This window comes from Odocoileus virginianus, chromosome X, assembly GCF_023699985.2.
Source record: "Odocoileus virginianus isolate 20LAN1187 ecotype Illinois chromosome X, Ovbor_1.2, whole genome shotgun sequence".
NCBI lineage: Eukaryota > Metazoa > Chordata > Mammalia > Artiodactyla > Cervidae > Odocoileus > Odocoileus virginianus.
This window is the reverse complement of record NC_069708.1, coordinates 18,551,020-18,565,845: the sequence shown is the minus strand read 5'-3', so window position 1 is coordinate 18,565,845 and position 14,826 is coordinate 18,551,020. Positions and strand designations below refer to the sequence as shown.

At 40.9% G+C, this 14,826-nt stretch overlaps 1 protein-coding gene across 2 annotated transcripts in view; it reads right to left on the bottom strand.

Annotated features, from left to right (window-relative positions):
- LOC110139862 (zinc finger X-linked protein ZXDB-like) overlaps positions 1-14,578 on the bottom strand; it is a 94,120-nt gene extending 79,542 nt beyond the window's left edge. For both annotated transcript variants that reach the window (XM_070461940.1, XM_070461941.1), the window contains exon 1: positions 12,064-14,578. In XM_070461940.1, the coding sequence (XP_070318041.1) occupies positions 12,064-14,502 (2,439 nt within the window). In that variant the 5' untranslated portion in view covers positions 14,503-14,578. The remainder of the gene's footprint in view (positions 1-12,063) is intronic.
- Between the last annotated feature and the right edge of the window lie 248 nt (positions 14,579-14,826).

Below are 14,826 nucleotides of genomic sequence, written 5' to 3'. Positions count from 1 at the left end.
TAAACATCACTCATTATTAGAGAAATGCAAATCAAAACTACAATGAGATATCATCTCACACCAGTCAGAAAGGCCACCCTCAAAAATTCTACATACAATAAATGCTGGTGAGGGTGTGGAGAGAAGGGAACACACTTCGACTATTGGTTAATGTAAATTGATACAGCCACTATGGAAGACAGTATGGACATTCCTTAAAAGACTAGAAATAAAACCACCATATGACCCAGCAATCCCACTCCTAGGCATATATCCTGAGGAAAACAAAATTGAAAAAGACACATGTATCCCATTTTTCATTGCAGCACTATTTATAATAGGTAGAACATGGAAGCAACCTAGATATCCATCAACAGATGAATGGATATAGAAGTTGTGATACATATACACAATGGAATATTCAGTTCAGTTCAGTTCACTCACTCAGTCGAGTCCAACTCTTTGCGACCCCATGATTCACAGCACGCCAGGCCTCCCTGTCCATCACCAACTCCCACAGATTACTCAAACTCAAGCCCATAGAGTCGGTGATGCCATCCAGCCATCTCATCCTCTGTCGTCCCCATCTCCTCCTGTCCCCAATCCCTCCCAGCATCAGGGTCTTTTCCAATGAGTCAACTCTTCGCATCAGTTGGCCAAAGTACTGGAGTTTCAGCTTCAGCATCAGTCCTTCCAATGAACACCCAGGACTGATCTCCTTCAGGATGGACCTGTTGGATCTCCGTGCAGTCCAAGGGACTCTCAAGAGTCCGCCAACACCACAGTTCAAAAGCATCAATTCTTCAGCACTCAGCTTTCATCACAGTCCAACTCTCACATCCATACATGACCACTGGAAAAACCATAGCCTTGACCAGATGGACCTTTGTTGGCAAAGTAATGTCTCTGCTTTTTAACTTGCTATCTACGTTGGTCATAACTTTCCTTCCAAGGAGTAAGCGTCTTTTAATTTCATGGCTGCAGTCACCATCTGCAGTGATTTTGGAGCCCCCCAAAATAAAGTCTGACACTGTTTCCACTGTCTCCCCATCTATTTCCCATGAGGTGATGGGACCAGATGCCATGATCTTAGTTTTCTGAATGTTAAGCTTTAAGCCAACTTTTTCACTCTCCTCTTTCACTTTCACCAAGAGGCTCTTTAGTTCCTCTTCACTTTCTGCCATAAGGGTGGTGTCATCTGCATATCTGAGGTTATTGATATTTCTCCCAGCAATCTTGATTCCAGCTTGTGCTTCTTCCAGCTCACCGTTTCTCATGATGTACTCTGCATATAAGTTAAATAAGCAGGGTGACGATATACAGCCTTGATGTATTCCTTTTCCTATTTGGAACCAGTCTGTTGCTCCATGTCCAGTTCTAACTGTTGCTTCATGACCTGCATACAGGTTTCTCAAGAGGCAGGTCACTCAGCCATAAAAAGGAATGCATTTAAATCGGTTCTGATGAGGTGGGTGAACCTAGAACCTATTATACAGAGTGAAGTGAGTGAGAAAGAAAGAGACAAATATTGTATTCTACCACATATATACAGAATCTAGAAGAATGGTACTAAAGAACTTATTTACAAGACAGCAGTGGAGTAACAGTGAGAGAATAGACTTATGGACATCAGGAAAGGGGAGGAGAGGGTGAGATGTATGGAAAGAGTAACATGGAAACTTACATTACCATATGTAAAATAAACAGCCAACTGGAATTTGCTGTATGGCTCAGGAAACTCAAAAAGGGTCTCTGTATCAATCTAGAGGGGTGGGTTGGGGAGGGAGATGGGACAGACTTTCAAAATGGAAATGATATATGTATACCAATGGCTAATTCATGTTGAGGTTTGACAGAAAACAACAAAATTCTGCAAAGCAATTATACTTCAATAAAAAATAAATTAAAAAGAAAATGATGAACTATGGACGGAGGTTCATGACATTGTACAGGAGACAGGAATCAAGACCATCCCCAAGAAAAAGAAATGCAAAAAAAAGTAAAATGGCTGTCTGAGGCGGCCTTACAAATAGTTGTGAAAAGAAAGGAAGTGAAAAGAAAAGGGGAAAAGGAAAGATATTCCCATTTGAATGCAGAGTTCCAAAGAATAGCAAGGAGAGATAAGAAAGCCTTCCTCAGTGATCAATGCAAAGAAATAGGGGAAACAAATAGAATGGGAAAGACTAGAGTTCTCTTGAAGAAAATTAGATACCAAGGGAACATTTCATGCAAAGATGGACACAATAAAGGACAGAAATGGTATGGACCTAGCAGAAGCAGAAGATATTAAGAAGAGGTGGCAAGAATACAAAGAACTGTACAGAAAATTTCTTCACGACCCAGATAATCACGATGGTATGATCACTCAGCTAGAGCCAGACATCCTGGAATGTGAAGTCAAGTAGGCCTTAGGAAGCATCACTATGAACAAAGCTAGTGGAGGTGATGGAATTCCAATTGAGCTATTTCAAATCCTGAAAGATGATGCTATGAAAGTGCTGTACTCAATATGCCAGCAAATTTGGAAAACTCAACAGTGGCCACAGGACTGGAAAAGGTCAGTTCTCATTCCAATCCCAAAGAAAGACAATGCCAAAGAATTCTCAAACTACCACACAATTGCACTCATCTCACACACTAGTAAAGTATTTCTCAAAATTCTCCAAGCCAGACTTCAGCAATACATGAACTCTGAACTTCCAGATGTACAAGCTGGTTTTAGAAAAGGCCGAGGAACCAGAGATCAAATTGCCAACATATGCTGGATCATCAAAAAAGTAAGAGAATTCCAGAAAAACATCTATTTCTGCTTTATTGACTATACCAAAGCCTCTGACTGTGTGGGTCACAATAAATTGTGGAAAATTCTGAAAGAGATGGCATACCAGACCACCTGACCTGCCTCTTGAGAAATCTGTATGCAGGTCAGGAAGTAACAGTTAGAACTGGACATGGAACAACAGACTGGTTCCAAATAGGAAAAGGAATACGTCAAGGCTGTATATCGTCACCCTGCTTATTTAAATTATATGCAGAGTACATCATGAGAAATGCTGGGCTGGAGGAAGCACAAGCTGGAATCAAGATTGCCGGGAGAAATATCAATAACCTCAGATATGCAGATGACACCACCCTTATGGCAGAAAGTGAAAAAGAACTGAAGAGCCTCTTGAGGAAAGTGAAAGAGGAGAGTGAAAAAGTTGGCTTAAAGCTCAACATTCAGAAAAGTAAGATCATGGCTTCCGGTCCCACTATTTCATGGCAAATAGATGGGGGAAACAGTGGAAACTGTGGCTGACTTTATTTCTCTGGGCTCCAAAATCACTGCAGATGGTGATTGCAGCCATGAAATTAAAAGATGCTTACTCCTTGGAAGGAAAGTTATGACCAACCTAGACAGTATATTAAAAAGCAGAGACAGTACTTTGTCAACAAAGTTCTGTCTGGTCAAGGCTATGGTTTTTCCAGTGGTCATGTACGGATGTGAGAGTTGGACTATGGTGAAAGCTGAGCGCCAAAGAATCGATGCTTTTGAACTGTGGTGTTGGCGAAGACTCTTGAGAGTCCCTTGGACTGCAAGGAGATCCAACCAGTCCATCCTAAAGGAGATCAGTCCTGGGTGTTCATTGGTAGGACTGATGTTGAAGCTGAAACTCCAATACTTTGGCCAACTGATGCAAAGAGTTGACTCATTGGAAAAGACCCTGATGCTGGGAAAGATCAAGGCAGGAGGAGAAGGGGAGGACAGAGGATGAGATCGTAGGATGGCATCACCAACTCAATGGACATGGGCTTGGGTGGACTCTGGGAGTTGGTGATGGACAGGAGGCCTGATGTGCCGTGGTTCATGGGGTCACAAAGAGTCAGACACCACTGAGTGACTGAACTGAACTAATTAAAAGTTAAAAAAAAAAGATTGTTAAATCCCTATGTTGTACACTTGAAACTAACATTATATTGTATGCCAATTATAATTCAATAAAAATTAAATATATAAAAGTCACCAAATTTTTAAAGTCTCTTCTAAAGAAAGACTCAATCCTGTATATAGAGTCTTCTGAAATCAGACTATAATATGCTGTAAAATATACAAGATTAATCACAAGGATTGATTAAACAAAGTCTGATTTAATAACAGAAAGAAATTTCTTTTTTTTCCCCAATGAATTTCTCCTTCATTCCTTTCCATATGCCCTCTCCAGGCAAGTAGTTTTACATCTGGTCTAGGTTTCTCCATTTTTAAGGTAGCCAAATTATTAAGGTTATAATTGCAAAAACACTAATATTTTAACAATGCTCTGAAGTCCTATTGCTTTCTAAGTACATAAACAATGACATAGCCATGGGAAAGTGAATCTTCAAAGGAAAAGAAATAGAAAAACAAGCTTTACTTAATTAACATTCTGGTAAGTGATGCAAAAATAATAAATATGACATCCCTTTCTTTCTACTAGTATGTAATGGCATCTGACAACAGTTCTTATTTATATTATTGATAATTAACAATAAAGTAATAATAATAAACTCCAAGAAGCACAGGAATATAAGGTGACTTTAAGGAAGAAAAAATGTTGCATTTCCTAAAAACACCAAATGCTATGTTTGGTATTAATTAATTCCAACATGAATAAAGAGGAAAAAACATCTGTCCAGCAGTATACAATCTAAAATTGGAACTATCCTGGAATGAACTTTTACTCTATTCAGTGAGTCATTGCCTGAGGAATTTCCACTTCAGCTCTCTGTTTTGGCTAATTCCCCACAAACAGATATGTAACCAGCTTCCTTCTTCCACATCCAGCATAATGTTGTTTTATACCACAGTTATCCCTCCACTGTATCAGGTAAATAAGAAAGGGAAATAGAGCCTGCTAAAGATTAACAATTTTTTGGCTTCATTCCAAAGGGAGAATGCCTAGAGCTGAAATGTCTTTGTTTTTGCTACCATTTGTAATTGTTCTTCATCTCAGAAACACAGTGCTGCTTGTCACTAAAGAGAGTCCTGTTTTGCTATGGTGGACTTTGTTCCCTTTTCCAAATGTGTTAAGAACTTTTATTTATCTTAGTACTATTATCTATAGTTTTCTCTTTGAAAATGACATTTATTTTATATGATTTCCAGAAGATCACTTTCATATATAATACTACATTCAAGATTTCAGTATAGAACAAATAAAAATAAAGCATAATTTAAAATGTATTTACCAAAGGATTCTGCTATAATTATTTAAGTACCACTCACAATTTTGTTTAAATTTTAATTTAGGATAGTTTAATCTAATTGCTGTATCCCAAATTAAAGTTTAGATTCTTAAAACTTTTTGAAGTACCTTTGATAATCTGTGTATTGAATTTTTTTCTTATCAAAATTTTTAGTCCATACTCTAAGAACGACCAGCTGCTATTTAAATCTTTATCATTCCAAAGTATAACTATTTAGAACTTGACTATATATTATTTTTCATTGCTTGAGTTTTCTTTACTTATGTAATAATGTTTGTGAGCATAAGGACAGATTGTTAAATATGTGCTCAAAAATGTTTGTTTGAATGAATTGTTAAAGAACCCACCTGGCAATACAAGAGATATAAGAGACACAAGTTCAATCCATGGGTTAGGAGGATCCCCTGGAGGACAGCATGGAAACCCACTCCAGTATTCTTGCCTGGACAGTCCCATGGATAGAGGAGCCTGGCAGGCTACAGTCCATAGGGTCACAAAGCCAGACACGACTGAAGCAACTTAGCATGCATGCAAGCTTTTGTTTTAAACTTTATAGTGTCTCACACAGAGTAAGCACTCAATAATTATCCATTTTTTTAAAAAAGCTGATAACAGTAAGAGATATTCCTAAGGGATTCACACTTTTTTAGTGCTCTTACAAATCACTGTCTTGCTTTATTTAAAATAGTGAATGGTTATCTGTAGGCCAAGTGTTTTTTCAGGTCCATAAATGTTACCTTGCTCCTTGGAAGAAAAGCTATGACAAACATGAAAGTGTTAGTCACTCAGTTTTGTCCAACTCTTTGCGACCCCATGGTCTGTCCATGGAATTCTCCAGGCAATAATACTGGAATGGATTTCTGTTCCCTTCTCCAGGGGATCTTCCTGACCCAAACTCCCTGGGTTGGGAAGATCCCCAGAAGGAAAAGGCTACCCACTTCAGTATCCTGGCCTGGAGAATTTCATGGACTGTATAGTCTACAGAGTCGCAAAGAGTTGGACATGAGTGAGAAAAATATCTACTTCTGCTTTATTGACTACACCAAAGCCTTTCAATGTGTGGATCACAACAAACTGTGGAAAATTATTCAAGAGATGGGAATACCAGACCACCTTACCTGCCTCCTGAGAAATCTGTATGCAGGTCAAGAAGTAACAATTAAAACTGGATATGTAACAACAGATTGGTTCCAAATTGGGAAAGTAGTACATCAAGGCTGTATACTGTCACCCTGCTTATTTAACTTATATGTAGAGTACATCATGTGAAATGCCAGGCTAGATAAAGCGCAAGCTGGAATCAAGATTGCCAGGAGAAATACCAACAACCTCAGATATACAGATGACACCACCCTTATGGCAGAGAGTGAAGAGGAACTAAAGAGTCACTTGATGAAAGGGAAAGAGGAGAGTGAAAAAGTTGGCTTAAAACTCAACATTCAAAACACTAAGATCATGGCATCCAGTCCCGTCATTTTCATGGCAAATAGACAGAGGAAACAATGGAAACAGTGGGGGGCTCCAAAATCACTGCAGATGGTGACTGCAGCCATGAAATTAAGACACTTGCTCCTTGGCAGAAAAGCTATGACTAACCTAGACAGCATATTAAAAAGCAGAGACATTACTTTGCCAACAAAAGTCCATCTACTCAAAGCTATGGTTTTTCTAGTGGTTACATATGGATGTGAGAATTTGAATATTAAGAAAGCTGAGTGCCGAAGAATTGATGCTTTTGAACTGTGGTGTTGGCGAAGACTGTTGAGAGTCCCTTGGGCTGCAAGGAGATCAAGTCAGTCAATTGAAAAGGAAATCAGCCCTGAATGTTAATTGGCAGGACTGATGCTGAAGCTGAAGCCCCAGTACTTTGCCCACCTGATGCGGAGACCTGACTCCTTAGAAAAGACCCTGATGCTGGGAAAGACTGAAGGCAGGAGGAGAAGGGGACAACAGAGGATGAGATAATTGAATGGCATCACCAACTCAATGGACATGAGTTTGAGCAAGCTCCAGGACTTGGTGGTGGACAGGGAAGCCTGGCATGCTGCAGTCTATGGGGTCACAAAGAGTTGGACATGACTGAGCGACTGAACTGAACTGACTGAAATGTTAGCAGAAAATCAGAATGAGATGAAGTGTTCTGCTGATGACAGAACATCAGATGGAAAAATTCACCATCAAACAAAACATAATTGCTATGTAATTATTTATGCTACTTTTTTGTTCTTTCTTTGAATTCCATTCCATCTGAGTTATCACCATTAGTGGTAAGGGTAACAAAAAAAATGGGAAAATATGCTAGTATATATAAATAGGAGAGGATGTGATCCCTGTGACTGAGTTCCTACACCACATTGTTAGTCACAGAGGGAATCATGAATAAGGAGCCCCAAGGATCACATGGAAGTTAGTTTTGGACAATTCTGGTACTATCTCTTCTCATATGAGAAAAATATAGGCAAAATTCAATCTAGCAGAGTTTATATTGAGGAACTATTGAAAGTAATGACTACACAGCATCCCTCAATTCTGGAGAAGTGATTTATTATATCACTAAGTACTACATAAAACATCTTTTGAATGTCCATTGTAGGGAAGAGAATTGTAAGAAAGTATTGTCAGACGAAGTAACATAGCACATTTTGATGCAGAGTATTGTGGGAGGGTGTTGTATCAGGTTGAAGATGACTGCAGATATTAACACTCAAAGGCAAACCAGTGTACAGACATTAAATGTAAATCTGAGACTATATGAAGGAGCCAAGAGAGATGAAATGGCCCCTGTCTAATGGTGTGTATAACTCACAATATGTATAGTTTATTGAGGGTAAACTGATTATTCACTTCTCAATAAATTAAACATGCCCTAAATTAATTTTCTTTCAGTATATATTTCTGAAAAAAGTCAATACCCAACCTTTTGTTTATGTTAATGAAATGTAAGTTTTAGTTTTCAAAAAAAATCCTTAAAGTATCATTTGTGTTTTCTCATAGATGTCTCATATATTCACTGAGTCACCAAGTTATATGTTTCTCCAATTTAGAAACATCTCCAATCTGTCCTTGTCTGCCACAACTCCAGTCCAAGCCTTCATCACAGAACCATGAAATTATTACAGTAGAGTCCTAAATGATTTTCCTATTTCCCCTAACCAAATTCACATTGTACATGTCTACTATATTAAACTTTCTATATGTTCATCATTTAACTTCTCTTCTTAAATATTAATATTTTCACTGACTCTTAAACATGTCCAGAATAAAGTCTTATCCAATGTGACTGGTTTTCATAGTTCTTCAGAGATTGGTTCCATATTTGCAATATAATCCTAAGACCTAGCACTTATCAAACATGCATCCTGCATTTGAGCTAGTTGTCTTTCCAAGTGTTTTGTGGCCAATTGCATTTCAAATTCTTTCCTTGTGTTTTTTTTTTTCCTGACTGGAATTTATCTATTTTCTCATCTATGTAATTAAATCTAACAATACATTAAAGCATAGCTATTGCTCCTCCTTCCCTCAAGCCATTAATTTAATGTCTGAAAACACACTTGCTGATATTGTTTTGATGTGAAATATTTAATGTAAATTCACATTTTCTCTCCAAAATTAAGAAGTAGCTCACATTTTATTCCTCTTATCTGAATCCCTAGTACTCTTCTGTCTTGTATTTTGTATATAGGCAGTAAATTAGCATGAAATATACAATAAGTTTAGAATGTTACCAAATCAACTTAGACTTGAAAAATATAAAAAATTCATTTGTAATAAGTGTTTTGCTTTTAATATATAGTTGTGTTCTGACAAAGTGCTTGATAACCTGTTCTCTAAATGTGCATATTTCACTTTCTAAAAAATTGTTAAGCAAATCTTTTGTTCAGAACCATGAATTACATAAATTTCAGCTCAGTCTTATATTTCAATCATCACTGTTATCAATAGTTTGAGTGAGTTGCAACCAAATTAGGTTTTATTACCAAATCATCAAGTTGATCTGTTTGATGTCACTAATTACTAAGGGATTATGGATATTCACAAACAGGGAATTAATCAATGCTTTATCTGGACTCAAGGAATAGTCATAAATACCCTTCTTTTATTTTTCCTGGATAGGAATATGAAGTATTTGATCCAGAGAAAAATGACTCTTCTATTATATCAAGTTTCACTTCTATTACTCATGGCTTTCAATTATGTAATACTACAGTGAGATCAAGGTAAAAATGTCAAGATAAAAGTATTTTAACTCATGATGAACACCCTGGGGATGCAAACCTTTCTTTTTTTTTTTTTTAATTTATTTTTATTTGTTGGAGGCTAATTACTTTACAACATTGCAACTGCAAACCTTTCTACAAAGTATTTTGTTATTAGGATTTCAATTGGTAAAATTTTAATAAATCAAAGACTGAAAAAGCACAAAAAGCAAATGAGATAATACTAAATCACACCCCATTGTTTTCTTCTGAATGGCAAATTTATGCCAACACTAACAAAAATTAACCATAATGCTCGTAGTGATACTTCTGACTGTAGTTTCATGCTATTTTCACCATCAGTTTGGAAAAAAGTTATTGAGTGAGAAATCTTTTCACCAAATTGACTGAAAGAAACCAAATGGGCCCATAAATACAAGATTTTTATCTTCAAGAAAAATAGAGCCTGTCCTTTGACAATGCCACAGAATATAACAAAAGCATATTTTAAGATCATTTTTAATGAGGGATAAAAGAAACAAAATGACAGGATTTTAAAATATCTTTATGGTTATATATATTAACAGATGCTTAAGACCTTCCTCTTGGACTTAAGTGATGACAACACATTTCTAAAATGGGCTTAAAATATTTTGAAAGTGCTGAGGGAGAACTGTTAAACGGTTAGAAACAATTACACTCTGACCATTTCTTTGGATTACAAACTGATGTATACTTTTTGCTTTTTCACTGAGTGAGTACAACCAATTTAAAAATTAGACAGTACAGATGCATTTCAAGATGGCAAATTATAAAGTGCACTGCCAAAGTGCTACGATAATTGTTATCGACAAACGTACATACAAACAGTACTGGATTAGAATGCTTCAGAGCAATAGTGTTTGCTAGCAGAATTACATAGTAAAAAAAAAAAAAATTAGAAAAATAAAAAACTACATGTCTCACTAAAACCTTACATAAAATATGTTCACTATTATTTGATTCATATACAAACACTCTGACCTCTAATTCCAGAAAATAATTTCTTAATTCAGACTTGCAGTAAATATTGGGACTGAAAAATGGGCCATGTCCTCAACGGTTGAGAGATGGTGACCATGAAAAAAACTTACCTAATTAAAAAAACAGAGATCATGGCAAGGAATGTAATGCACATGTGAGGGAATAGTTTAGAGAGGGGGCAGAGCTGGCAGAAGGTAACAGACATCAATTATGGTGGAACAGAACAAGTGGTTATAAACAAAAGTTACCATGAAACTCTGAAGAGTAGAATGAAAGTTGATGTGCATACACACACACACACACACACACACACACACACAAACGCAGACACAAGTTAGGTAAATATTAATATGACTTATAGTTGCAACTTTGCCACAATTATCTCAAAATATCATGAGGATCAAATATAACAGTTGTGAAAGTGCTACATAAACTATAAAATGCTATGCTCAGGTAAGACCTAATATTTACTCAAAATGCAAAGTAAATCTCTCATTCCAACTCTGGAAGAAGGCAAACAGTGAACTCTCTGGAGCACAGAGGGAAGAAAATCTTACTCCGGTCCATTTCCAGATTTTCTTGGAACCACAGGCTCTCCCGTCACTCTACAAGACAGCTTTGAAGGCAGAACAAAAACACTGTCCTGGTCTAATGAACAGGTTGGCAAAGTCACAGAATTGTGTGGTAAAAATTCCTTAATCTGTGGGAGACAGAGATTCCCTTTTCTGTTTGTTAACCTGCATCAAGCATTATTGTCTGCACAACATGATGTTAAATTATGCTAATTGTTTCTCTTTGAAGAAGGGAATGAGAGGGCAGAAAAGGTCATAAAATTTCACTAAAGCATGCCAAAGTACAAAACATTTTCCCTCCAAACCTAACTAATAGGATAGAAAAGGAAGTCTACAATGCATCAGGTATGTGTAAATTACAATGAAGTCATGACACCTACGGAAATAAGGGTTAGTAAGAGAAAATGACTTATTTAAGGCCACTTTTTCAACACCACAAAGTCAATATTTCTGACTCTGAGTCATATCAAACACTTGGCACTGTCGCCGACACAGCTTTCCATCAAAAAAAAAAAAAAAAAAAGAAACGAGGCTAGAAAGATAAAAATGTTAAAAGAGCTAACCCAGACTTTCAGCTTTCTTTTTTAAGCACTACCACTAGATTTTAGAGAGATTTTGGCACTGCAAAAAATTTCCACTAAAATTTTAAAGTTAAACACCAGTTCCATGTTCTCAGATCATTAACTCTCAGTGCACTTTTCCTTATATTAGCAGCACATGCAGTTGTTAATCATTGTAAAAAGTCCTAAAATTTTCGCAAAAGAGCACAAACTCAAGAAAATAGAGCTAAAATGACCTTATGAACAATCTATTCAAACCACCTCATCTTATAAATAAGGAAATTAAGGCTCAGATAGGATAAGTGACTTGTTCAAGGTCACACAACCTGCCAGTTCCAGACTCTTAAGATCAAGATTTAAATCTCCAAACTTGCAGCTCAGGGCTCTGTTCTTCTTCAGACCTATAAGAAATGACTGTATTTAAGCATTCAGTCCAGAATATTCTCAAAATTGAGTGTCACCAATAAAAGTAACCCATGTGGCAAGGAATGAACAGAGTTTAGTTCATACCAAAAATGAGCTGCCAGTCACTGTGATAAGATCTGTTTCTTTCTGAGACCCATGGTTTCCTGCTGGATTGGAGAATCCAAACTGGGTTTCTTCCTCCTGTGCAAAGAAGTCAGAGTCCGGATGTACATTCCATTCCGTTTTTGTTGGTGGCAGTAGTTCTGAGACACTGTTTTCACAAAGGGTGCTTGAAGGAGTCAGAGCATCTGTGTCTACTGTTAGCTTACTGCTAGGGATCAAAGCTTGGGGCTCTTGACTCGAGTTTTTCACAGCCAAAGAGCTCAGAGATGCCAACGGCCCCGCACTTAGACTTGAGACATCATCCATATCTAAGGGACCCTGCTGAAAACCTGCTGCTGTCGTTCCAAAGAAGAGTGAGGTATCCAAACTTTGAGGAAGGTCACTGGTGGCCATCAAGGCCTGAGGGTCCACCGCCTGCCCTAAGGAATTATTATTATTAGCAGGGAGGTTTCCTGCCAGAGTTGAGTTCACAGAAGCCACATCAATAGTCAAGATCCCAGAGTTCACCAATGCCGTGTCCAGTACTGCAGCAGAACTATTACCAGGCACATCAGAGAAGAGAGACACAAGCTCAGCATCACTGAGGTCACTCTGCCCCTGGCTGGTAAGTTCACTGCTGGGTGTAAGAGAATTTGCAGCTTCCAGCTGAGCTAAGAGATCCTGGCGCAGGTTGTGCCTTTTGGACATGTGGGTCTTCATGCTGTGCTTGGACGTGAAGAGTTTATTACAAGTGGCGACTGGGCATCGGCTTTTCCAAGTGTCCACATCCTGCAGGTGTTTCTTGGAGTGAATGTAGAGACTACTGCGAGCAGAGAACCTGGCACAGCAACCTTCCACTGGGCACACAAAAGGCTTCGTGCCCAGGTGGGTTATGCTGTGGCCTTTCAGATGTTCAGCCCTTGTGAAAGATTTCCCACACCCTTCCACGGGGCACATGAACCTCCTGTCGTCGTCGTGCTTCCGTTTGTGCCTTAGGAGTTTGGACATGCTAGTGAAGTTCCAGCCACAGCCCTCAAAGTCACAAAGGAACGGTCTCTCACCAGTGTGGCTCCGAAGGTGAATTTTCAGCCTACATGCCTTGTCATACTGTTTACTGCAGCCGGGAAAGGAACAGGAAAAGAGTTCCTGTTCCCTGAAGTGGGCGCGGTTATGGGAAAACAGGGCACTCACTGTGATAAATGTCTTCTTGCAGCCGGAAAACGCACACTGGTAGGGCCTCTCAGGCTCGAAGTGGCTGCGCTGGTGGGCGCTGAGTTTGGCCTGCGTGGGGAAGGTCTCCTCACACACCTCACATTTGAATGAGTTCTCCTGCTCGTGGCCCTTCATGTGTGCTTTGAGGTTATACACGGTGGTGAAGCTCTTGCCACAGCCCTCTGCTGGGCAGCCAAAGGGCCTCAGTTTGTCGTGCGACTGCAGGTGCCTCTTGAGCTTGTAGGAGGTGGTGAAGGTCCACCCGCAACCACCCAGGGGGCACTTGAAGGGCCGCTGGCCCTGGCTGCTGCTGTGTGTCAGCAGGTGCACCTTCAGCTGGTGCTTCTTGGCGAAGGTTTGTCCGCACTGCACCTCAGGACACAGGTACAGCAACACGCCCTGGCCCGGGCCTGACGGCCCGCGGGGGCTCTCAAGAGCAGCCGGGCCCTCCGCCTCTTCCTCAGGCGCTGGGGCAGGCGCAGGTTCTGCCCGCTCCGCCAGCAGGAGGTCGGGCGGCAGCTCCGGACAGTCTCCAGGCTGCGCGGCGTGCGGGATCCCAGCTTGCGGGGCTATCAGACCCCCGGGCTGCGGGGCAGGGGCGATCCCAGGCGCCCAGGCGGGCGGTGGGGGCGTGGCCAGAGTGAGGACGCCGTTCTCCAAGCTCAACAGCAGGTTTTGGTTGTGAATGGTGACAGTGCCTGCGAAGGCCGCGGCAGGGCCCAGGCCTGGAGCGGGGATCGGGGCCAAGGCCGGGACTGGGGCGGGGATAGCCGACAGGCAGCTGGGGCCCAGCGCAGGGCGGCCCTCGGGGTTCGCGCCGCTTTCGCCCCCCAGAAGCCTTGGGCCCAGCCCGGCCTCCTCCCTCCACACGGGCCCTGCGGCCTGGCCAGCGCCCGCGGTATCTACGTCTCCACCCACCGGGTCCAGCAGCACCAGGAAGAAGTCATCGCCGCCGCTGCTGCCGCCGCCGCTGCCGCAGCCGCTAGCGTCATTGGGCCTCAGCGCCAACGGGCTCGGGCCCGGGCCTGGGCACGAAGAAGCCGCGCTGGCCTCCTCACGCCGCCGCCTGGGCCCGCCATCTTGGGGGCCCCGGAGCAGCAGGAGGCGGCGCGCCGGGGCCTGACTGGCCCGCAGGTCAGGACCTCCGCGGATCCGGCCGCCGCCCTCGGGGCTGCCAGCCCCTCCGCCTTGTCGCATCCCGCGAGCCGGGAGCAGCCTCGGGATTTCCATCTCTGCGTCCGTGAAGCTCCACTGGAACCAGAGCCGCGGAGGAGGCGCGACCCCGCCCCCTGCCGCGGGCCCGAACACGTTCCTCAAAGAGGAAAAAAAAAAAAAAATGTGCACTGCGCAGAAACTGGCCCTATCAGATATTAAAACGTGTTTAACGCCACTGTGATTTAAATATTCTTGTACAGGGTCTCTAGAACAGAATAGAACGCCCAGGGGCAGAGCCTCGTATACCTATATAAGTTCCACTGTTAATATTAGTAGGAAATCAAGGAGGTCTTCAGAGATACGAGGGAAACGGCAGTTCACTTCAGTAAAAAGTGCTGG